The 26,404-nt window shown below is 38.2% G+C and overlaps 1 protein-coding gene across 1 annotated transcript in view; it reads left to right on the top strand.

The window, feature by feature from the left end:
• Window positions 1–26,404, top strand: part of DPP10 (dipeptidyl peptidase like 10) — a gene marked incomplete at its 5' end in the record, with an annotated part of 220,898 nt that overhangs the window by 172,982 nt on the left and 21,512 nt on the right. The window contains 9 exons of the mRNA XM_082055996.1: window positions 43–197; window positions 2,151–2,248; window positions 11,059–11,182; window positions 13,558–13,596; window positions 14,914–15,021; window positions 19,389–19,480; window positions 20,578–20,625; window positions 21,314–21,435; window positions 25,229–25,276. Coding sequence (XP_081912122.1) covers window positions 43–197; window positions 2,151–2,248; window positions 11,059–11,182; window positions 13,558–13,596; window positions 14,914–15,021; window positions 19,389–19,480; window positions 20,578–20,625; window positions 21,314–21,435; window positions 25,229–25,276 — 834 coding nt within the window. The remainder of the gene's footprint in view (window positions 1–42; window positions 198–2,150; window positions 2,249–11,058; window positions 11,183–13,557; window positions 13,597–14,913; window positions 15,022–19,388; window positions 19,481–20,577; window positions 20,626–21,313; window positions 21,436–25,228; window positions 25,277–26,404) is intronic.

Here is a 26,404-nt window from a genome sequence, read left to right as displayed (position 1 = left end):
TGATAGTTATTTTATGGACCCTAAGGAGATCTGGTTTTGCAGAGGAACTTCTTCATTCCCACATTGCCCACTGGTGGTCTCCAGACGGTGAAAGACTGGCGTTCCTGACTATAAATGACTCTCTGGTACCAAACATGGTGATTCCCCGGTTTACTGGAGCTATCTATCCAAAAGGAAAGCAGTATCCTTATCCTAAGGTAAGATGAGTGGGAGTGCAGCCCCCACCTGCTCTTCCTTGCACAGTGATAGTATTCAACGACATGGACCAACTGATCTAGGCACTAACAGAGGCTGCTTGTGTTTATGTTGTTTTTCAGGAAATATTAATTACATTTTTTTTTCAGTAGACTGTAATGCCTTTTGCTGGATAGAAACTATCGGGTGAGGGAGCAGCAGACAAATTGATTTGTAGTAATTTCAGAATTGATATATTGCTTGGTAAAATCAATCCACCACTTCTGGGAGAAGAGTAATATGTTTAAAGGACTGCAGAGGAAAAAAAGATACTGTCACAACTGCACTGGAGTCGTATGCACTGTGTGCACAGTGCAGGGCTTGTTTCATTGCAGTTACGTAGATCTCAGCAAATTTTGCTTTTGTTAATAAATCTGACAGACTGGCTCTGAACAAGCTAAGCCACAGTAAAATCTTTTCCTGGCCATCAAAATGAGGAAAAAAAAAAAAAAAAATATATATATATATATATATATATATGTATAAAAAATAGAACTATCACTGAGTTCCAGATTTAGAGAAGGGGTTTCAGATTTGTGTTGGAAAGTGAAAGAACAGCCCAGACAGGAATAATGTCTGAAATTGCCCCCAGTGCCTCCCTAGCTGTCATTTTTGTGCTGAGCTCCAGCACCGATATTGTCTTCCAGGTTATTAGTTTATCCATCCTTTGCATGCAGTTTCAAAGTGCTCGATTTCTTTTTGGGCAGGATATGTAGTTCCATGTATGTGACCACATTTTTTTTGAGGCGAATGTAAAAGGTTTTATGAAAGAAACACATTCCAGGAGTCTCATTAAATCACTTTTTAAAACTTTTTTAAACATTAGTTAAAATACACAAATATCACTTTCTTGTCCCACATATCACTCAGAAACATTTGAATACAGCATTTAGACTGTCTATATTTTGTGATAAGTCCAATTTCTAAGGGGAATATGTGAATGTATAGTATTTCAGCCAAGCTCTTCTGCATTACCAAATACCCCTGTGAGGAGCCAGATATGCAGCTTTGTAGTTTCTTATGATTAAATCTGTAGAATCAGTGATTGTACCTTATCCTTCTAATATTAAACAGAAGTCAGCCCCACTGAAAAGCACTCTTTTCATCCCCCATATCCCAAGGATCCTAGATTGTGTTGTGTGACTCTTGTGATTTACATGAACAAGAAGCTTGAATATGATATAGCTAGGACAGGGATCTGGGACTAGTATCATCTTCTTCTCAGACCTGCAGAGCTCCTCTATCTCCAGTCCTTTCTCTTCATCTCAGGAACATCAGCCTGTAACAAGGCATGTTACCAGGAGAAGAACAAGTCCAACTTCCCTGTAGATCATCAGGATTTATTAGGCTCTTCCCAGTGGATATATATCAAGCTGCCATTTTATTATCCTTTAGCAACAAGAAGCATTTTGTTTCTCTTAGAGCTGGCCTGCCAAAGCAGCTGGGTCCTGATCAGGACCAAAACCAGAGATTTCCAACTCATCAAGCCAGGGAAGGAAGGCTGGGGGAGAAGGAAGAGGAGGAATGCTATCCCAGATATAGGTAGTGTAGCTTTTTGGAAGAAGGAGCGATAGTGTCTGGAAAAGACACTGCTGGAGGCTGGATTTAGCTGCTGGTTTAGGAACTGGCTGTGTTTTTGCAGCTGACTGGGCCAAACCACTGCTAACATTGGTCACTTGCTCTGCTCAGGCAGGTTTGCCATCAGTAAAGGACAGTGAGAGAATTACTCAATGAATTCTTCGTATTTTTATCTGTGTAATTTATATAGCTGTGAAAATATTTTTTTTAGATTTGAGATTGTTAAACTTTAATAATTTCTCATAATTATAGAGATACTGAATTATGTTAATGAGTGAGTCTATTTAGCTGTCACTGATTCAGTGCCTTTTAAGCTCCTATTTCCTTTTTTCTCAAAGGCAGGTCAAACAAACCCAACAGTCAAGCTGTTTGTAGTTAATCTGTATGGACCAGCGCACACACTGGAACTGATGCCACCTGACAGCTTTAAATCAAGGTATATAATTTCATTGTTGTGAAACTCATGTTTAATTTAATGTGACTGTTTCTCAGGCTAATCATTGCCTCTCTGCATCAGCACAACACTTATCTGGAATGCACTTGATCTCCATCACTGTGGCTGAACATAATGATGATAAAATAAAATACAGCTGTATTGGATTGGTGCTTCTCTTAAAAAATCACAGGAATCTGGGATTTGCTCATGTCTGATGTTCTGAGAATCACCAATTTACTTGAAATATATGAAATTAAGAATCCTAAGGTCTGCTCAAGGGGGCTGAACGCTGTCGTGGTTCTGAGGCTGTTCTGGCATTCACTCCCAGCCTTTCCTTGTGGCATGCCAACTTGTTGCCTTCAGTTTCTGAAATGAGATCGCAGAATATAGAAGTATACTACAAATGCGTAGAACATGTAATCAGTGTTTCCTCATTTAGAGAGGAATGGTCTGAACTTTTCAATTCCAGTAGGTTACATGAAGTTTTGTTTCTCCCCGTGGCTGACAGATGCAGCGAGGTGGCAGAAGGCAAGATGTGATGACACCAGATCGCATAGACTGATAAGGGTGGTGTTGTATTTTTCCAGGAGAAACAGCTTCAGAAACACTGAGCTAATATAACAGTCCTTTTGACTCTGGGGCTGATGAAACAAGGTCTGGCTGAAAACAGTGAACCTCCTGCTGAAGGTGCTACCTTAGGCTGAGCTCCCGATTACCTGTCCTCACTTCAAGATGCATTGAAACTTTCCTTTAAGGGCAAGAAAAATTCCATCCCTTCCCATACAAATATTCTAGATTGTAGAAGAGTGGTCATCTTGATTAATTCCCATTCTGGTTTCAGTGCATGTGCTAATGATCTTCTAATCCTAAATTATTATACAATATAGGTAATAATAACTGTAAAAGAGTTACTACAGTCCAGATCTGGCTGCAGTCTAAGGGCCAGGGAAGCACTACTGCCTCTCTTCACTCAGGGTGTTTTCAGATAGAGAAAGGCATGAAAAGGATTGCCAACCATAAACCTACCTCTAGCTAAAAAAAAAAAACAACCATAAACCTCTCTATATATTTGTTCTTTTTGCAATTCCTACAGAACCCAAAAGATTTTACCGTAATTGCTCCCAATACAATCAGGATGTTAGCGGCGGGCACTGATTCACAGCCATTGCAACCAGTTTTAAGGTGGCACAGCTCTTGTCTACACAAATTGAGGTACTCTAATTCAGTGCAGGAATAATTTAATAGTGAATTATGCCTTGCAATTATTTATGTCAGCTGGAATGCTGACTGATTGTGTTAGTGAAAGGAATGATTTTGAATGAGTTGTGCTTTTTGAAGCATTTTCTTTCTGTTGATGGGCCACTGCTGAAAAACATAATAAAATCTCCTGCTGCTTGCTAACCCTTCATTAATTTAAGTGATAGCGTAAGATTTGTAAGATATTCCTTGCCATCAAGATTAGCATCTTAACTCTTAAACAGCATTAAAATTGCCCTTTAAATATCAGAGGGCACAAAGAAGTGAAATGGGAAAGCAATGTGTAAATCCCCAAGGAAAAAAACATTGAAAATGTTCTTCAGATGTTATGGTTTCACTCTTGCTTTTTCAGATTCATTCTTTCTCCACAACAGGTTGAAAATAAAAGTAGAATCGAATGATATTGATATCTTAAAACATTTTTTGCATCAAGAAGCTGAAGGCTATAGCAGTAGCTCAATTTGTGGAATTTCTTTTCTGAGTGTTAAGGGTTGTCTTTGCCAGATTTTAGGGTCCTTGATAAAGATATTGTTGCTGTTTAATTGAAATACTGTTCATGTTGAAAATTCTGGTTTGCTACTGTATCAGAAGACAGAGTAAAACTATTTAAACCTGGAAAAAGGTTATTTTCATAATAATTTTAGCTCTTAAGGTGTAAAATCCATGCAATAAAATTTAGAAAAATTATATACTTGTCAGCCAAGTGTACTGTAAATCTTGCATTCTGACTCAGTATTTGAGTAGTAATCAGTCATCACACTGGTCATCAATCCATATATATCCATATATCATTATATATACAAGTATGAGGAATGAGCTACGAACAGGCCTTTTTAGAGCGGAAATCTTTGTAGTTTGTATCGGCTGGAAGTTTTTTGTAAACTATTAGCTTTTTTATCAAAAGTAGTAGGTACTTTTAGGGGCCATTTTTTTTTCAAAACCTTTCTCATCCATTTGTTGTGGAGTCACTAGTGAATAGGTCATGGGAGACTTCCAGAATTAAATGGAATGGAATACTATCATACCTAGTTTTATGGATCTTTCAGGGCAGAAACATTTTGGAAATATGTATTGTACGAGCTGTTATTACAGGAGAAATTCACTCCTACACAGAGAAACCACACAAATGGGTAGGGAAGGGGGCTTCTGTTCTTTATAACCACAAAAAGTAACATTCAGATCCTCAACTCTCCCCAGATTTTGTGCAGAGCAGAACTTATGGAGGAAGAAAACTGTTTCTCTGATTTTTAGGGCATCTGGGAACTTGATGTAAGATTGAGTAAATTCAGTGTTCTGCCTTCATTTCAGTGACTCTATAAAGGTGCTTGGTAATATTTCCCAAGTTTTGTTCATGTTTTTCTGATATAAAGGTAGCAATAACATTTGTAAATTTAGTCCTGAAAGTTTTATTCTGTGGAAGAATTTACCATCTACTGCGTGCTGTTGATGCCGCAAAATGACTGACAGTCTTCCTTTAAACCAGTGGTCGTATTCTGTGCAATTACTGTTTCCCCCTTGGTGTTTTCATTCCATGCATTCAATTACTTTCTGTTTTCTTCAGTGGCAATCAGGATTTTGCACTGCAAGGCTTTTTTTCTCATTAGTCCTAGAAAGCCAATATACCTGTAAGATGAAATATGTGTGCACTGGTATACTGCTAGCTCCTGAAGGTCTGGTTGGAAAGCTAATACCTCCTGCTGAAATCTTGAAAAAGCGATACGGTCAGTTCAGACCACTGTACCTTAGGACATCTGAAGAATCCTTGGAACCGGTGATATTTAGATATAAGGCATTAACGTGATATTTAGGAATTATGTAGGCTGATTTTTGAAAACCCCATGTTTGAATTTAGACCTGTCAGGCAGAAAATTTCAATTTCTTTTCGAAAGTGAAAGTTGGTAATGTGAAATAACACATGAAAGAAGCTGCAGTTGAGCTACTAGAGTAGAGCTGTGCTTCCATACATGATGATAAGATTTTTCTGCTATGAGTGCGTATTGGCTCTTGAAAGTCTCAGCGTGGGGATCATCTCCTGCAAACTTTCCCCATTCTCAGCCATAGTGAGCAAGCTGCATTGGCTCTGCACTATTCCCAGCCACTGCTGACCAGGTAGTTTTAAAACACAGTAAAAGCAATTTTTCTTAGCTTTACAAATGGTATTTTTAGATGCCTGAAAAAATGCTAGATGTCCACTTTCCCATTTCATATATGCCTGCTTTTAAAGAGACTGAAATACACAGTCAACCCTTCTGACTTTGACAAATTTAAATAATTTATATTGAATTTAATTAATCCTTCGTAGTGGAACTGAAAACACTTAAATTGAGTTTGCATAAATTCATGCAATGCTCTTACAAGCTTCAGCAATGTTTTTATCATCCACAAATTTCCAAATCAACAGAATCATTTGGATATTTATGCACTTCCAGTTTGAAATTGTGTTTTGAATCTAGAAAGGTTGTTTTTATACTTCTGGCAGCCAGTTTATCTGAGCCTTTCTTTGCAATATAAAGCATATTTGATTCTAAATGGAAATGGGAAAGATTAGGAAGAGGGGTGCAATTTGATATTAAGAAAATTGGGGTTGACTTTCAGCCTTCCTTAACTATGCTGTGTCTTGTCACTTCTTCCGAGCTTCTGCCCTTCCCTTCTTCTGTAACTTGGCAATAACAATACCTATCTCACGAGGTTAATGTAGAGGATTAATTCACTATCATACCCTACAGCAAATGTTTGTAATCTATTCAGCCCAAGCTTGCAGGATAAAAATATATTCACATAATATATTTATTTATTTATTTATTTATTTATAGAATGTATGTATTGAAGCTTTCCCACACAGGGCCAAGGAATTTACTGATTATTCTCTTCCCTGTTCTGTGGGAAGAAATGCAAGTTCTGTAGGTGGGCCAGGACCAACCCAGGTCAGCAGGGATGGGGACCTGCCTGCCTGCCCAGCCATCGTCCTGCCAGAAGATTTGTGCTTGGGCTGAACAGGAGACAACAGCCGGGCTTATTGTCGCCAGGGCTGGACCCTGCTCCAGGAGGAGTGTGGCTAGCAGCTAAGGGAAGGTTGTGGTGTCCGTGTCCCTTAAAAGCAGAGCACTACCCACAACGAATTTTGGGATTCAAGGGGAACGATGAGAATCCATCAGAGGGCTACCAAGATGGTCATGGCCAGGGTTCATGGCCCAATGAACAGCAGAGCTTGTTGGCCTGGCTAGGATGGTGGCCACCAGCACCCATGCAAAGGGGAGCTAGAAAAGGTCCTTCTAGCCAAATGCTTGTGCCTTAGTCTCAGAAGAAAACTGTGGTACATCCATCAATGCACAAATAAAGTCATGTGTAGTATACCACAATACTAATAAACTCTGGTTATCTTAGCTACCTTGCAGCTCATGTCTCAATTTGTGTTGTTTTCCCTGTGTGTTTCTGAGAATGACATTTTCTACTAGTGTCTGTAAATTCTCATACTCTTTGCAATACAGAATATTATAAATAATTTAAGAATGTAGTAAATATTCTAGAGCATTGTGCATGGGGCAAGCTTCTGTTGCTTACCTTTTTAGATAACAACCTGCCAGCAAACCAGTAGAGCATAATAAGTTGGTTTTCTCTAGCTGAACCCTGTTGTAGTTATTATACAAATCCAAATCTATTGGAACCATCAACAAAAGTAAGGTTCCATTTTCCATTGCCATAAATGTTAAATGTCTTACAGCTATTCCTATTAGGCAGATTTTTTTATATTAATCATCTCATTGGCTTAGAGTTAAAGATTTCTTCATTATGGTGAATGGTATGAAGTTGCAAACTTTGACTCTCTTTTTTGAATGGTTTCTTATTTTTAAGTTTAATACTGTGGGTTATTCTTCTGTGATGTTAATCTGTCTGTTTCAAATCTAAGTATCTAATGTTCAAATTTAATTATGATTGTAACGCTGCTTCCAGTGTAATGCAGTGCAAATCCCTTTCTTTTGTTCATCTTATTGTCTCTGTCGACTTTGCTAAGCACTTACAATCATCACCACCAAGATACACATCTATGTCTTTCTAGTCACAAGCATCTCACAAATTACAAGTGAAACAAGATGTGCTGGACATTCTTGAGCGATGATAAATACATTAGCAAACTGTTAAACCATCTCTGTAGAACTGTGTATCAGTTGAGATAATCAGAATGAAGGAAAACATTCTTAAGAAAGAAAGATTAAAAAAAATTGGGTTTTCAAGCTTGGCAAAGGATGATAAACACCTTTGATATTTAAAAAGTTTTTTATCAGCAGTGAAAAATGAATCCAGATTTCATCAAGTTACAAGCCTTTGGAAAAAAAAAAAGTTAATTGCCATATGCTCAGGAAAGACAGCTTCTTTCTTAACACCTACAGTTGGAGATTTTTTTTCTCACTGAATATCCTCCATCCCCCTCAGCCCCCAAGACCTGACCTCTCCAGTGTGCAGCATCTCCTCGGCACATACGGGATGGTCCAGCTGCTGCTATTGAGCTAACGGTACACATGTCATGTTCCTGGTTCACAGGCCTAAGGGAAAGCTGTGCCTTCTTTATACTGATTTCCTTATATAATTGCCTTAGGCCAATTTGAAGCCAAGCGACAGATTTTAAAGGGGGATGTGGAATCAGAAGTAGCTCTCTGTCTGGTCAATGAGCTTGAAGCTCTTGTTTTTATGCATTTCCTTATTCAGTCCAACTTAGAATAAGGTTGAGTCACTTACAAGCTCCTTCAATATTCACTGATCGTGGGATGTTGTGGAAGGAGACTGCCTTTTCTGTGTTGTTAGTGTTTTCTGTCCACCTTTATCCAGAGTAAACAAGGAATTCCGAAAGGAAAAACTCTGAGGGCAGATGAAAGAGACTCTAAAAAGTTCCAGATGAAAGCTTTATTAGACCATGAAATGGGAACTGGGTAAAAAACCAAAAAGGCAGGTCTATGAAGCAGGGATTGAATGAGGTTTTCAGGAAAACCAAGGATATCAGTAGGAACCCTAAGAGTTTGTTAGATGGTTGGGATAGAGGTATCAATGGTTTTTTGTGGTTCCCATGGTCATCTTAGACTGGCCCTGCTGTGATTTGGGGTCAATATGGAAAGCCCTGGAGCTGGCTACACAAAGTGTAGGAAAAAGAAAGGAGTGGGGTGAGGAGACACAGCTTGAATAAAACAAGCCACAGCAAGAGAGAAAAGTCTGTTCTTATTAGGCCGATTGGATGCTAAAACTGGCTTCTGTCTCTGCCACGCAGCCCCTGTGTAATACAGTGAATTTAAGCCAACATTGCACAGGAGAGTGGTAATTACATTTTTTACTCTTTGGACATGCAGAAAATTAATCTGCAGTCTGATTTAAGAAATGTTCTCAAACAAGGACAGAAGTTGTGTTCTGAACATGCAAAGTGCTGTAGAGCACCTAATTAAATGGGTATCAAATTGAGAATCTAAAAATAGTGAAAATTTGTATTTAATATCTTGCTTCAGTCCTTTGTCTGGAAAGCCATCATAGTCTTTCCTTTTTAAAGTGATGTTGTTGAGGAAACTTAGTGGATGTACAAATGCAGAGAGTCTGCTAGTCCCAGTACATTTGTGTATTTGGGTCTTGAGGGAAAAAGAGTGTGCTTATTTTCATTACTAGTACAATAGATTAGTCGCAAAAAAAAGCCTGATAAGTTTGGAAACACAATCTGATAGCAGCTTCCTCAGAACTAAAACAGGTTTTGCCCTGCAGGCATCTCTGGTTTTATTCAGCTGTATCAACCACTCTAATAAAACATATGATTTTCTTCCACAAACTTTGAATTGGTTGTATCTGTTGACCTGCAACAACACAACTGCTCTGTGTGTGTGGATGCACGCTGTATTTGTGAAACAATAGATTAACTGCAAAACTGTGAATTACAAAGGGACATTACCTAGAGACAGTATTTGATTTCAGAAGTGTGTTTCTACGTAAATATATACAAACACACTATATTACACGCACAATAAACATGTCATAATGTTGTGAAATTAGTGAGTGCATAACTGATGGAAGAGGGGTGAAAAGGAGTTTTTAAATTTTTTTGCTTTCACTTCAATGATCAAGGAGTTTATATCTGTGATGAAAGATGATGTTATGGTTTGATTTGAACAATTAATTTCTACAACAGCCGAATTCTGAATTCCGAATTCTGGTTTCCATCCCTCACTGAAGACTTTTTCAAATGGAACAGCTCAGGCTGTGTTCTTTTTTATTTTTTGGCATACATTTTTGCTCCTCAGTAAGATGAAAAGCTTTTTAAACCAAAAAAGTGTAAGTATTAGATTCAGAATATACCTGAAGCCACCATTTCTACTCATTATTCTGGTATCCACATGTGAAAATATCTATCTTACTAAAGGTCAAACATAAAAGCCAGAAGAAACTTGAGCATATTGGGTGGTTCAGCTGTGTTCTTCAAATACAGCAGCAGGGCAAGGCTGGTGGAAGCTGCGGTGAATTGCTGTCTCCTGCATCTTCGCTGTCCAGCATCAGAGTTGTATGCAATTGGCTGTTGGCACTGCTTAGCATCTTTGATCTAGTAAGAAGTCTTTTGAATGTATAATTAAATATGTGTTGTCAAGGAGTAACGAAACCTCCATCAGTATTAGATTAAAAGTCTAATGATATGCAAGCTAAGACACTTGTTTTAAAAGGGGCCTGAGTTTCCAGAAAGATTCACTCAACTGTTGCTCTTAACTCAGCTGGGCTGTGAAAGCTGCCACGGGTGGAGGAGTGAAGCAAATAGCCTGGCTGGGATGACAAGCTGCAACTGGGCTTCATCTGCAGCGTCCCCCGTCTGACAGCCTGGCAGGACTTTTGGGAGGAGGGAGGCAGATGCTCCATACCATGAGTCTGTGCCTAGAAAGCCTCCTGTCCTCAGGGACAGACAGTTTGACCAATATTATGAGCTACTTGTTAAAAAGGAGCTGACATGCACTGTCAGGTGCTGAGCAAGGTGCTGAGTTTGACTTCCCTTTCATGCAGAAGTCCCATTATAAAATACTTGTTACTTTAGAACCAGTGACATTTTGAAGTTGTCTCACCTGCAATCTAACAGACTTACAGACCTTTATGGTTGTTTGTTTGCTTGGCAGTAGGGCTGGATTCTTTTGCAAAAATGTGTGCTTTCTGAAGGTATTTGGTATAGGAAAATAGTGGCATCTGTGAAAATTTAATGTTTATTCTTAAGCTGGCCAGGAACTGCATGGTTCACACGTATTTACCAACATGTTTCACAAGTAAATGTTTCACAGTTAGTAAAGCTTATCTGTTACAAATGGTGGAGAAGGAGATGCTAATGGAGTACAAATTTCCCAGGAAACAGCATGCTAGGACTGAGCATTCCTACTTGTAGGAACACAGATGCTGAACATTTGGGTTTTTTTTTTCTCCATCCCTTAGTACTGATACTGTCATGCGGTACAAATCCAACATTTGATTAACTGTATAAATTTAAAAAAAAAAAAAAAGTCTAATCTCAAATAGGACTGATCTGAACACTGTGTTTTCAAATGTTTCCTTAGGGAATATTACATCACCATGGTGAAATGGGTAAGCAACACCAAGGCTGTGGTGAGATGGTTAAACAGACCTCAGAATATCTCCATCCTTACTGTTTGTGAAACCACGACTGGGGCTTGCAGCAAGGTAAGCTGGATTTTTTCAAAGGTCTCTTTTCAAAGTTTCTTCCTACATTTTGTTTTCATAATCAGAAAAAGATTTTTGGAAATCAGTTTGCAGGTGCAGTAGTTGCAAGCAGAGTATAATTAGTCAAGAGGGAGAAAATGGATGTGAGAGAATTCCAAATCTGGTGAAATGATTTCATGCAATTAGCAACTTTGAGTGACATTTTCAGAATTACTGAGCTTTATTCATTCATTAACTTCAATGGAAACTGCAGTTGCTGAACATCCTGTACTCTGGATATAGCAAGCACGGTGACTGGCTTTTCTTCCATCTGCCTGGTTTCTCCTCTCTCCCCCTACAGAGTTCCATTTCAGATCTTTCTGTCTCTCACAGCTTACATATGTTTAAGTAAAGGGTGTAACATTCTGATAATTCCTGCAAATTTGATAGCAGAATTAAGTAACTTCAGAAAAAAAATAATTGAAAGGCAACAGTGATATTTCATTTTGACTGTAAGCCAAGCTGAAATACATGTTTCTATTGGAATCCAGCCACATCCCATCCCTTGACCCAGACTTTGACTTCTGGCACTCCCGCATTACTTCTCTCCATTTTCCCAGTCAGTCTTGCATCCTGAATGCAGTTGGTTCCTTTCCCATTCTGAGTCACAATCTCCTCCCAGACCCAGCTAAAAGTATAAATGTTTTGTATACGTGCTAACATCAGTACCAACAGATACTCCAAAGCAGAGGGTATAATTTGGCAGCGTAAATGGTTATGAGTGATTAATGTAGGTCTAAGTTTGGCCTCTGAGTCAAAAGGCGCCCGTCAGTGTCTGCTGCTGAACTCAGTCCTGTTAGAGTATTAAGGATCATTTCTGAGCTTGTCTGCTTCTTTTACTACATAGTGCAAGTTGCTTTTCCTGACTCAGAAACTGCAAATAAGTCCCCAGATTGTGGATTAAGATTGTGAACATGGAAATTTGTTGACTGGGTTGCATTTTACCTGGTTCCTGCAAGCCTTGTGCCCTTTTGTTAAGAAAGGCAGTCAGCAACCGCTGTGAGCAGTTGCTTCTGAAGGGAACCTTTGTGTGCTCCAAGGTCGATTGGACTTGTTTGAAATAGGTGTCCAGGGAGCTGTAATTTCAGGACATAGTATAAGAGACACTGAGAAGTCCCATTCCAGAAGAAATAAAGTGCAGTGGAGGACATTGTAGGTGGGTGAGAAAGGGTCACGATGCAACGTCACCGTAGTGAGCACAGCTCAGCCAGGGCTCCTGCCCATTACCCTGCATGGTTCCTCAACTGGGATAAAGTGATGCTCTTGGATTCAGTTATCAATGAGAAAAGGCCATAGTGGGAGAATTCCATAGCATCATTTCAGTTGGAAGAGACCCTCAGGGTCACCGAGTCCAACCATAACCTAACTCTAGCACTAAACCATGTCCTTAAGAACCTCATCTAAACGCCTTTTAAACCCCTCCAGGGATGGTGACTCCACCACTTCCCTGGGCAGCCTGTTCCAACCCTTTCTGTGAAGTTTTTTTTCCTAATATCCAATCTAAACCTCCTCTGGCACAACTTGAGGCCATTTCCTCTTGTCCTGTCACTGGCTATTTGGGAGAAGATTTAACATTGTATCAGACCATTTGATTTTAATGGTAAACTTACAATTTTTAAAAATTTTCTTTAGCGTTTTGCACACTTTCTCAATTCCAAAAAGTACTGTATAAAACCAGCTGCTGTAGTAGCTACAAATCTTTCATTTTTCAGGCTGTATATGTACAGATCCTTCTGTAGCTAATAAATGTACATTACTTCAGTGTGACTGTAACAATTTACAACAGTTGACGTCTAGTCCATTTTTTTTCAAACAATGTGTGCATGGTATTTGGGTTTTTTTTTTTTTAGATGGCATGATATAAAATATGAGCGTGACCAACAAGAAGCAATCATTTGCATTTGTTTTTTTCTCTTCACCAATGCCACACTACAAGCCATTAAAGCAAGGGATTCTGATTTGAAAAGGTCTCACACTTTGAGCTTGATGCTGGCTGTTTGCCCAGTGTTGATGAGGAACCTAAAATATCTAGTTGTCAGATGATGCCTAGAGGTAAAAAACAAATAGAACTGCCTGTGTAAAGCTTCTTGATAGCTAATCAGAAAGGACTGAAAAAGGCATTCTTAGGTCCCCTGTGGTGTTCTAGCAAAAACTCTGAATAAAGCAGCTGACTTTGTAATTAAATTATCATTTGTTTCAATGTAAGTGCCAATGAAGAGATGGGAAGATTGTAACACAGTGGAAAAAAAACACGAAATGGTTAGAGACTTTTGCTGAATGTGGGAAATATTTTTGATCTATAGCTATTCCATAAAAGCAATTTTTTTCCTTTTTAGAAATATGAAATGCAGTCAGACCTGTGGCTTCCTAAACAGGTATAGTATAAGTGCTCTTTCTGGGTGTATAATGTGTAATTGCTTCATTGTCTTTTTTATTTAATTATATATTATTTTATAAGCTATTACAATCCATTCCTTTAAAAAACTAATACTTTTTAGGATCCTAAATTAATGTAACAGCTGAGGATTATAGCAGTGCCTGTGTAAACATTCAGATGGCAGCTTGTGTCTCTGGTAGTGGGAATCCTGAGCATCACATAGAGGACATTTCACTGTCTAGCTGACCATGTCAGTGGTGGAAAATGATATACACTTCCAGTGAGCAATTCAGCCCTTTGAACCAAGTCACCCATCTGGGTTTTGGAGCCAATGTTCCCTGCAGTTTCCCATCTCTAGATTGAGTTAAATAAGCACTTGGATGACCAGCTGATTAACTACCTAACTCTTGGATAGTTAAAGATAGATCAGACAAATCCCATTCTAAGCATGTCCTACATACTGTGCTGATTTTTTTCTGATTAAAAAGTAACCCCACCAAATTAATCCCAAAGGAGTTCAAAGATTAGAGGTCATACAGGCTGTAATTGGAATGCATAAGAATATTTCTAAATTCATACCCAGAACAATACATTGAACTAATATGTCAGCAGACGGTTCCATTTTCGTAGCTTCAAAAGAGCTATCCAATAAACGGATGAAACACATTATATTTAAAATACATTTCAGGCTTCATTTTGCAATGTGCAAATGAGAAATCATTTTTTTTTAAAAATCTGTGTTTTCATTGCAAGCCATTTTCCTTTAGTATTTCTGTGTAAAGTTAGACTTGGAGAAATAGTACCACTTCAGGCTGCAGTTTTTGGTAAGACCATGATTCAGAGTATCACTTCAATGTGCTAATTTTTTCCATACAACTTTATTAAAATCAATGAGTGTTAAGCATGTACTTAGTAATGTTTTACTGAGTCCAGACCATGGAAACATTTGTTCTCCTCATTACTGGTAGGACTTATCTCTGTCATTAATTGTATGTCTGTAGAGGATTTTATCCAGGAAAGTCCCACTGCATTAGGGACTAAACTACCAGACCTCTAATTGGGAGCGAGAGTTTTGCAAGCACCGTAGCCCATACCTTAGGACAAAATTGCAAAACTACTGTCATGAACTACATTTACTGTTGGCCACCGCATTTTTGTTAATCTTAGCAGAATAAATTTAAAATCTAAGGATTTTTCACTAGTTGTCTTATGAGCACAGAAACTACCAAAACCACTGAGACAAAAAACCTAAGCTGATGTTTCATTAGGAAGTTTAATGGAAGTGTGACAAACTAACACGGTATTACATTTATAGAATGAAGAACCAGTATTCTCCAAGGATGGCAGTAAGTTCTTCATGACCGTCCCAGTGAAGCAGGGAGGCCGGGGCGAATTTCACCACATAGCCATGTTTATTGTTCAGGTAAGGTTTTGCTTCAGGCTATTTTTAATGTCCTAGTGGTCATCTAGGATTTTTACTGAGGACACATGACCCAAGCAAAGGCTTGCACTTTACTAGAGTCTGAACATTGTGTCGTGGTCATTTCTCCTGTCCAGGTTGTCCCTTGGTGTAGAGGGACATATTTATAACTTCTTGCAGAGTAAGTGGGGTTCTCTCTCTTTTCTTAGACCTCTGCTGTGGTGGCATGTAAGGTCTGTAAATGAAAGGTACTTCCAAAGTACTTCTCTGGAAGATTTCATGTTTTCTTTGTACCTCTGCAGAGAAGCAGAGATGTTTTCTTGTTAAACCCTTTTGTTGATAATAATGTTTTATAGCCACAGAAATTCAAGAGACTGGCAGGAATGCTCATTTTACCCTCTTTATATACAGTATGTATGCACAAGTATAATTTTAAATGTCAATTCAGAATATTCAGAATTCTGGTCTTACATACAACAGTGAAGGAAGACAATACCCAAAACTTAAAATTTTGTGAAAATTAGGACTTTTTTATTACCCTTTGCAACATTTTCCAGTGGCTTCCATTTCCCGGAGTCATTGCTTTTTCCAAAGAAGAATCTGAAAGAAGATAAATTTACACTATGACTTTGAAGGTCACCAATATGAAGTTCTGATGAACTAATAAAGGAAATTATGCCCTGGAACAGAACACTTGAAGGCATCTATTTAAATCAGCAGAGCATTAATCCAGGTACTTTAGCAGAGCCATATGACATAGGAGGGATTATCAAGGTACCCAAAACATCAAAATAGCAGACTTGGCACCAGGCAACTCTATTATCTCCCGTTATGACAGTGTTCTGGTATGAACATTATTAAGTCTGAAATATGTTCACAGTGTACTGCAGACAGAAAAAAAAAAAAAAAAGCGAAAGAACTTTAATAAAAATTTAACCTGAAGAAGCAAGAAAAAGATACTTATTCTCTAGAGTAAATATATCAAGAAAGAATCAGACAAGAAAAAAGGATCAAAGACATGTCAAATTCTATCTTCTAAAGAAAACAGTAACTTGGATGATGATCTGGTAAAGGTGTGTTAATATAGTAACCACACAAAAATTCACAGTGGAACAAAACTATTTAGTCAATCGAGTCTTATTTTGGTTTCTTTCCCAATATGAATAAGTATCTTTAAAATACATGAGATAACAATGATGTAGATCTGAAAATTAACTTGGAGTATTCCCAAGGATGTTATAGATACAGTTGAATTTGCCTTAAACCTGTAGGGTCTAACATTTTTTACTACTAAAGAGCCCAGGAAATTTGATCCTAATTCAGAAAAATATTTAAGCAAAAGACTAAGCTCCCATTCAATAAAATAACTAAATGTATACCTACTTCTAAATACATGTTTTAATCCCACCAGGATAGTGTTTAAAGTCAAGCTTATGATAAAGAGCTTAGTATGCTATCCCTTTTAGGCAGAATTAGAGCCCTGGGTACTGTACAGCTCCAAAAATAAAAAATACTTCTATTTTCACTACCATCGCCATGAATACACAAGTCTGAATGGTACCACCAATCACAAATTTGGCTTTAAGTACATAGCTGCTCCCTAAAAGAAGAAGAAATGTGATATCCCATGTATCAACCATTTTTCGTCAATAAGCAACATTCTGCGTGGTAATGGGGCTGATACAGGCAATAAAGGACAGGAAATGTGTTTATGTGCTGTGTTTTGCACACTGCATTAATCTGATTGCCCATTATTTCTAAAGCAAACATGGAGGCATAAAAGTTTTATTAACCATTGCACATAAAGTCTTTTGTCGCATCAGATGTTGGTCACACCTTGTGAGAGCCACAGTGGCGTGACAAGTGCTCTGCAGAATTCAAAGCAGTCGGCAGGCCACCGGTACCCAGATGATCACAGTTTTTTTTCATTATGGAACTCAGATAACTTTGAAATTTGGCATTCAGGTTCTCATTACTTCTCTGTACTTCTCAGTACAGATATCAGCTCATTAACAGAAATCAGCCTCCAACTGCAGGAAAGTTAAAACACAGAACCAACGTGGACATACAGTGACAAAGAAGTAAATTTTAATGGCTCGATTTAGATTAATTTTATCGCTGAGGCTTATCTGTCAATTTTACAACAAGTGCTGACAAATTATGGTCTTTCTTGGGCTGCATTTCTTTGGCTGTACTTTAGAAAAGCATGTGTTGATGATATAATCAAAGGAGGTTAGCAGAAGCATCTAATTAAATCTTCTTGCAAAGGGAGGTTACTGTTTACAAGGTTCCTGTCTATCATATATTATTTACTGTCTGGATGTGTGTTTTATTGTTTTCAAATGCTTTTAGTAACTTACGAAATATTTAAAGGAAACTAATCTCAAAATGGGTTGAATCATGTTATGTATCTAGAAACTTCTTACATGAGGATTTGCAACTCTTGAAAGTCTCTTTTTTCCAACCACAAAATAAGAATTATAAAGTAGCTTTAATGGATCAAGGCAAAAACTTCCTGCAAGCCTCATAAATTATGTATTATGGCTGTAACCTTGAAAAATAACCATGTTTATTAACGCTTGGCTGGGCTTTTTATTGCTGTTTCTTGTTAGATTCTCTGATCCCAGTATTTAAATATCTCTTTCAATAGTTGCAGCTTCTCTCTCAAGAAGAAGAAGAAATAGTCACTTTTAATATATCACTAATTTGTATTTTAATCATTCCTGGAAACAGCAATGAGTATCAGAACCTTCCTGAACAAGGGAACCATCATCATAAACATAGGTACAGCACCTAGCACATCGTCCTGATTTCATTTGGTGGTTGCGACACTTGTCATAGAGTTACTACATCATTCCTTCCTTGTGGATCTGCTAGAAAACAGATCGGTTCTTAGGGACTTTTTCTGCCTTGCTGGTTCCAGGCATCTCTCATAGGTGAACTTGAGCATTTTCTGCTTTCTAGTTATTGCTGCTGTTGATGTAGAGTGTGGAGTTTACAGGGTGCAGTTCAGAAAGAGAGGGACTGGGGAAAAAAAAAACAAAACAAAAGGCTTTTTGCCTTTGTGACTTTTTGTAGGCCACATAACCACTGAGGCCACTGTGATTAAGTGGGAACTGGTGCTCTGGATTCACATGGCCAGAAAGCACCACTAGATCCTTCATCTCTCTTCTTTATAACTTCTGCTGCTCAGCTTCACCTACTAAAGCTGAAATATGAGCTGAAGCATCACCTCTTTTCTTTACAAAGTTGTCTAGAATTTTAAAACTAAGAATTTTTATATCCAAGCCAAGCATCATAACCTTCATATAGAAAAAAACAAAGTATGTTCATGCTGTATTACAGTGAGGGTTGAAATTTTAATCTTCAGCAGCATAAGCCACAATTTTACCTTTTGCACTAGGAAGAACTCTCAAATGAGCTTCTCACACTTCAGGTTTCATTGTTTTTAACCCATGTCTGATTAGGAATCTGCTGCAACTTCCAGGCAAAGAGTTTGGTTTCACCTGTCGGCAGATATCCATTGCATCCTGATGTTTCCTAATTCATTCCCTGATGTGTTGGCCGAGAAAACTGCTGACACATTCTTTGAGAGAGGTTTTCAGTCTCCCCTTGTCGCATTTATTTTCCTTGGCTTGCACTGGCATAGAAACAATTTGTAAGAAGGAGCAAGGGGGGTTCCCCAACATGTAAGCATTTGGCTCAGTTACTAGAATTTGGAGCTGCTCTTGCACTCTCCTCATAGACCCTGGATAAAAAGAGGCTTCTCCAGAGTGTGTGGTGGAGCAGGGGCTTCAGCTAAGTTTGGATCCTGTGAACTTCTGTGTCTGAGTTTGTTCAGCGCATTTCTCATAGAAGTTTTCCTGCCTCCTCCTTGGAGGGTGGTGTTGATGCCCTGGCTTGGCACAGCATCTTTGCGATAATCTTGGTTCAGTACAAGTGTATGATAAACATGGAAGCTTGGTGCGCACGTTCTGGTGCAGGATTTTGGTTAAAGGGGTCTGAGTCAGATTCTCCTGCTCTGCTACCGTAAAGAAACACTAAAAGAAACAAAATGTGTATAATGACAAGATCCTTAGATTGAAGTATAGGACTTCTATTGTTTGTTGGCAAATGGGCAACTGAAAGAAACATTGCAATGGAAACTGAGATGATTTTAATTACTTTGAAAAGTTTATATATCGGCAGGAAAGGATATTTGAAGTTCGGGCCTGTCAAAATATTTGGTTTGTGATATAAATATAAATATGTTACTTTGCACATTGAAGTTTAAAACGCTGTAATCAGTAATGACATATGCAGACAATCCTGCTAGGCAAAGGAAAATGTAACAACTAAGGTGAAAGTTAATGTTTTCTGTCTCTCTCCAGGCTAAAAGTGAACAAATCAATGTGCGACACCTGACATCAGGAAACTGGGAAGTTATCAAAATCCTGGCATATGATGAAAATACGCAAAAGATGTAAGCACTGTTCTCTTTTTTTTATTGAGGTATCTGAGTTATTAAAGTAAAATCCATTTAAATGTAAATTGTGTGTCTAAAATTAACAATATTTATTTCACTTTTGAGCATTACTGTAAATTTTACACTCCCAAGTACATAAAATGCAGTTGAGAGACAATCTACCTTCCAGTACAGTACTTCATGCATTTTTATGCAGAGGAGAAAGGAACACACTGTGACATCAGTTGACTCACTGTATTTTTTAAATAAAATAAATTGACACAGAATGCAGCAGTAGTAACATTTTGGTGACCTCTCTCCTGGATCTCAGAAAAGAAGTCATAGTCTATTTTTAGTACTTGATAAAACCCAAAATCTTCAGTTTTCATGGTTGCTTGGTTACCACGTCAGGTCTCTGGGCTTTGTTCAGAGATCTGATGGAACCCCATAAATTCAAATTATATAGATTATCCAAATCTGTTATTTTCATCCAGATGGACATTTTTTCAAAGCCAATATTGACATTATAGTGGGAAGGAAATGCAACATCTATTTGGTGATTTTTGGGACAAGCAAAGAACTGACACAAAGCATTTGAAGGCTGCAGATTACTTTAGTGGATCTTGGTTAGTCTTCATATATATCTGCACATGGCAAAAAATAAATGGATGTGTCTAATTCTGATTTGCTTTAAAATAAACGATATTTCAGCAAGCACCCTTCCGAGGCTGCGACAATGCCCGTCATCTCCAGTGTTACTGGAGAAACACTCAGGCAACTCCTTCCATGGGTTTTGAGAATATATCTGAAGAGTTTCTTGATCTGAGAATTTCTTGATACTTCCAGGGCATTACAGGAATTAAGCAGAAACCATGAAATACTATGTGAGCACTGTTTTAATATGAAACCATGTAGCATCCAAAATAACTACTCAGTATACCAGATCTAAGTTTAATCATGGAGTTTAGATTTATATATGTGTTTGCTCTTTGCATGTATTTTAGAATTTTTAATTTAAAAAAATGTTATTTGTGGCATCTCTTACTTCTGTAAACATCACCTGAATCTGACAGTTTACCAAACTGAGTTTAACTTTATTAATTTTTTGGGTGCAGTTATTTCTTAAGCACTGAAGAATCCCCAAGAGGAAGACAGCTACATAGGTAAGGAATACATGGGGCTGTGTTAACAGCATCTTCAGCCCAAGCGATAAGTGCTGTGATCATGTTCTGTGAGCTCAATTACTGTTATGGGGCTTGGGTATTTATAATATGTAAAAATTGAACTGTAGCACAGAAATAATCAGTTGTTCAAAACTAAAAATGCTGATTTTTTTTTTTAATTGAAAATATTTTCACACAAAATGAAGACTTATGTCTTCACTAGTCCTTTATAAGCATCTAAAAAACTAAACCTAAATGCAGGCATGTAATATGACTATATTTTTTAAAGTAGTGAAAATCTAATTAAAAATAATGTTTATGGAGTCCAATTATGCAATTCAAAGTGTGTGAGCAAAGCACCTCCTCCTTATACAAACTTCAGTGCTTAAATCTGAAGCTAATGAGGCTTTTCATGGTGTCCTACTGGCATTGTTACCCCCCAGCACAAATCATTATTGGAACCCCAGTCGTGCTTTGGGCAGGTTTGGGATCCTAACCACATTGCTCACTTTACAGAACAGTCGTCCACTGAGTCACCTGAAAACAGTTTGCAGCAGGCACAAAATAAGATGGTGATATTTTGGCAAGTTTAGGGGCTGAAACAAATTTTGTCACTCTGATGAGCTAATTATTGGATTATTGTATTTTATTCCAATGGAAAATGTTTCTGATCAATTTTTTTCCCCAGTGTATCAACAGTGGGATCATTGAATCGTCAGTGTCTGTCATGTAACTTCTTGAAAGACCAGTGCACATACTTCAGTGCAAAGTTTAGCCCCATGAATAGGCATTTTTTACTGCACTGTAAAGGTAAGTCAAATGCTGAGTGTGTAATAATACTGTATTTGTGTCTGAATTAATGTATTCCCTTGAGAAGTGCATTAGGCTGGAGCCTAGCGTTTAGCTCAGTAGTGGATTATTCAAAATTCTGTACAGAGCTTATTGCAAGATTGTAAGTAAAGATGTTCTGTGTAAAAGCTAAATAACAAGTGATATCAGAAAGCTGCTCCAGTCCTTGCCCTTCGGTTCTAGTAAAGGACAGTGACTTTTAAATTTCACCTGAATAAAAACCCTTCACCAAAAAATGTGGGATTTATAGTGACAGTACTGTGGTTCATAGCAGCTTCATTATCTTATGTATTGGGATTGATCTTGTGTAACTAGACCTCGTTAAAAATGAGAGCCTGCTTTCTGTAACACTATGTCTCTATGTGTGCGTAGAGTAGGTCTGTACACACCCACATAAGCGTGTATATCTGTGTATGCATGTATCTACCAAAAAAGAGATACGGTTTCCACACAGACAGATCCCCTTTATCAATACAATTGCAATTTAGCTTTTTATTGCTGGCTGCATTCCCAGCAGCACTAAATGGCACCAATTGGTTCAGAGTTTCTGTATAAACAGAAAACTAGAACCATCCCACACTGAGAAATTTATAACCTACACCCAGGAAATAAACACTGATAAATAAGTGAGATTATAAAAACAGGTTCAGAAGAGCATAAAGCAATAAAGAATATAGCTAGACCTGTTGACCTTGAAACTTGCAGTATTTTACAGACAATATTCTCCGAGTATTTTTATTCAACTAGCGTCAGATTGAAAAGAGTAGAACACAATTCATCTGAAATACGTGTGAATAGCCCATTCTATTTGCATGCATTTTTTCTATTTTTTTTTGCAACTGTACATTTTTATTGCACAAAAATAAAATATCTGCCAGCTTGAGAATTGAATCTATTCAAACAAACAAACTATGAATATATATTGGGTAAAATAAGGTTGGTTTGGTTTTGTTTTTGTGGAAGTGCACCTATAATACATAGTTGATTAGAAAAAAAAATATACCAGCTGTATGGTTTATACATGGTTAAAGCTGCGGCAGAAGTTATGGAGCTAATCCCGAGGCCCTTATCTGAGTAAAGGCTGCAGTAGTAATGAGCTCCTTATGGCTTAAACAGAGTTTTCCCTTGTGCTTGAAATGGTCTCTATGGGGAAAATCTCAGAATCCTGCACCAAGAAGGGCTGGTAAATTGGGAGGAGTTTTTTGCCCTGAATTAGCAATATGCTGGGGCCCAAAAACTTAGCTTCTTTTTATTATTTTAGCAAAGTATATTCAGCCTTTAATTTTTAATGTGTTCCTTTGATATAAGTGAATGCCAGTACAAGGTTGCACGTGAAATTGCTCACAAGCTTGTGACTTCCAGTGACTTTGGAGATGGCAGTTCTCTGTCTGAGCTGATAAAACTGTAGATCATCCTCCCAGCATTAAACCTGCCCTCCCTTGAGTTGCAACCAATAGACTGTCCTAAGCTGCAGATGTTGGGCAGGGATGATAAAACACAGTCATTAGGTTTTCCTGTGTCTAACATTAATGTATAGTTGTCAACATGGGGTTATTTAGAGTGTTTCATCAGAGCTCGACAGCTATGGAAGCAGCGTGGCCCTGTGTACTGCCACAACTCTGCAAAATACCTGTGGTGAGGCGGGTGTTTGACAGTGTCAGAGTTGATGGCAACATCACCAGAGAGCGGGTATTAAAACTCCTCTGCAGAGAGTTGCGTTTAAGAGTGAGAGGTAAACTGCTTCAAGGAGACAGATGACACCACACCTACATGCATACACACTCATTTTCCAGCAACAAAAAGCCTAGCTGAATTGCAACAAAAGCAATTTGCCCAGAAAAATCCTTAGGGGACTCTGAACTGGTTTGATCTGCACGTGTTTCAATTCTTCCACCTCCTGTTTACCTGTGAGGACCTTTGTTAGGATGGCTTTTCCTCCTTAGTTACCCTCAGCCAGGAGATCTGTCTCAATACAGCAGCTGTATCCATCTCCAGAGGCTCTGCAGAGTGAGAAGTTATTTCTAACTCCATAGATGAAGGACCAGCTCTACAGCCTCTCAGTTTTGGCAAGCGGGTCCTTTACACTTACTTTCCACACTGTTAGTGGATTTTTTCCTTTAGCACTTCGTAAATACTAACAGATGTTAATCTCTCCACTCAAATAAGATACTTCACAAAGGGAGTAATTGGTTTTCCCACTTTATGCGGCAGGAAATAAGTTGTGGATTTTAGTGTTTAGTTATAGGAGGTCAATGGGAAATCCAAGTGCTGTGCTTAGTTCTGATGAGCTGTAACACAATGCCTGTAACACAAGTCTGTTTTTCTCTTTTCGTATCGGCTCTTTAATCTACTATAATCTGCCTTTTTCAAAATCTGTCGTCATCCTTCCGTCTTTTAGTATGACAAATAGAGCTGGCCTGGAAAATGATACTGCTTTCACCTCCAAAAACTGTCTTTCTTAAATCAGAATTCAAAGCAAGATGACAAATTCAGAAGTAAAAGGAACTGGGAGGAAAAAGGGAAAAAAAAGAGAGACAGCCGAAGAAATTATCTTTTGAAGAGCTAAGGCAGAAAGCTTTGATTTGTCAGAAATTTACCTGTAGGGTTTTTGTCAATAGTCTCTCTTGAGGCAGAGAATGAAACTGATAAAAATCTTTAGAGGAGACTGTCAGAGGCTGTGAATGGCATCACACTATTTATTTCAGGTATTTAGGTTTCCCTAGGCTCATGCCATAATTAATTGAGAGAGACAACCTCCTCAGGAAGACTCAGAGCACATAAATTAAGCTCTGTCTCTGAACCACTCTCAAAGGGAATCTTTTTTTTCTCCGAAAAAGAACAGTCTGAACTCCTAATTTGAGAGGGTCCGTGCCTTCACCTGCCATGGGGTCCTCAGGGACTTCAGCTTTTCTGCATCATCCTTCCTAGCCCAATAGTGACTGCCTGCATGTAATTCAAGCTCTTGTCTCTCTGAGATAAAACTAGATTTCCTGTGTACAAATTCTATGTGCAGGGCGGGGATGCATTTTCTTCCCCAGTTTACACTAGTGGGAATCCTCAGAGCAGGGACAGTGATCTCAGCTCTGTTTCTGAGTGTGCTGAATGTTTGGTCACCCCAGTTTCACATGCCATCTTGTGCATTTGTATGGTACCTATTGACAAGGAGAATTATTCCTGGTGCTTTTAGCTTCTTAGTGGTACAGTAAAAATAAAGTGTCTGACATTACCATGAAATAAGATTAGATTACATTACATCTAGATTTAACCATGATGCCATTGGTCTTGCAGAGCTGATGTACCAAAGGAGCTTTTTGTGAAAGAGCTAAAGTGAAATATGGGATAAATTTTCAACATCTCTGTAGCTTTTCCATAGAAATTATAAGCGAATATTATCATTAATTCACTTCCAGTCAGCCTAAAGTTACTGTTTCTGAATGTCAAACTGCTATATTTTAGACGGTGCTGTTAAATGCCTCCATAATTCTTTTTATTCTTCACTTATAGCTAAAATGAGAAGATTTAAAAAAAAAAAAGCTTCTCTGTGCTTTCTGTTTCACACTTTGGTACCATAGTCCAACCCATGTCCTTCCCAAGAAACACCAGTGGAGTTCCTGCTGTGTTGGGAAGGATGTGTATGGGGCTGCCAGGATCTGGCCTGACATGGTCACTGGTGTTCTCATTCTTTGTCATTGACTGAAATACTGAGTACTGACTACCTAACACTTCCTCTGTTTTTCTCCTCTCCTCAAAACAGGGCCAGGCGTTCCAGTTGTTAGCGTGCACAGTACAAGTAATACTGCAAGTGAGTATTCCTTATGGATTAGGTATATTTTATTATCGTCCTTGCTTTTTCTGGGGACCACGGGGGAGGGGAAAGGCAGTTACAAGTAAATGAGAACTAATAGATGGCTCATTCATATAAAGTTCTATTAATTAACTCTCAGCAGCATCCACATCTGCAAATGATAAGGAAAGAAGTTAATCAAGTGGCTAAAAATTTCCTAGGCTTTTTGGATATGTTTTATGCTAAGTGCATATATATTCATCGCCTATTTACACTTGAGTTAATTAGATGGCAAGTTGGTCTTCATCCATTCCACTTTCTATGTAAATTATGCTGCCATTATGATACACCTTCTGTATTTTTAGAGATGCTTTTAAAGTTAAAATCCAATTATCTTGAAGCAAGGTACAGTCCTTGGATGACTGGTCATAAAATCTGACCTACATACAATGAACGTAGTCCTGCTCTTACATTCTTCATATCAGAGCAACTCCACTGATACTTTCAATTATAGCAAATCCAAGAATAAAGGATTTTTAGGAGGGTATTCAATACCTCTAATTTTCAAGTTTTACTCATGAATTTCCTGTATATTGACACCAAATCTGTTGCTGTTTGAGGGGCTTTGTAGTGGAGGACTGTCCTTCAGCAGCAGCTCCACTGTGGCTCCACGTAGCATGAACGTGTGGATTAGAGGAAAAAGGGGACATCTTCCCATTCAAAACCACTAAACCAATCCTTACCTGTTCTAATTTCATTCAACAGATTATCCCCAGAATTTTTTCTGGAATCCAAAAGCCCTAAACTGTACTCATGTGCTTCCCTTTTGTCATGCATCAACCACTATTCAGCCAGAACAGTGGACGTAACGTTGCATGTTGAAGTAGCATACTGATGAATAGTATCACACTGTCAAGTATTAATTAATGTCTATGCTTTGGCTTCCATTTTTTTTCTTTTTAATGTCACTGTTGATAGTATTTGCAAAGCTGAGTGCCATAACACACCATGGGGAGGGAGTTCTATCCAACTTGATAAGGGGTAGCTGTTACTGCTCAAAGTAAATTCATTGACTTCTGTAGAGCTATTCAATTCTGTGAAGGTAGACTTTTCACTCTTTATTTCTTGTATCTAAAATTCTCTTGA

Source organism: Streptopelia decaocto, assembly GCF_964273445.1.
Source record: "Streptopelia decaocto genome assembly, chromosome: 6".
In the NCBI taxonomy this organism is placed as follows: domain Eukaryota; kingdom Metazoa; phylum Chordata; class Aves; order Columbiformes; family Columbidae; genus Streptopelia; species Streptopelia decaocto.
Note: the sequence above shows the minus strand (reverse complement) of the source record. Positions and strands in the feature narration are given on the sequence as shown.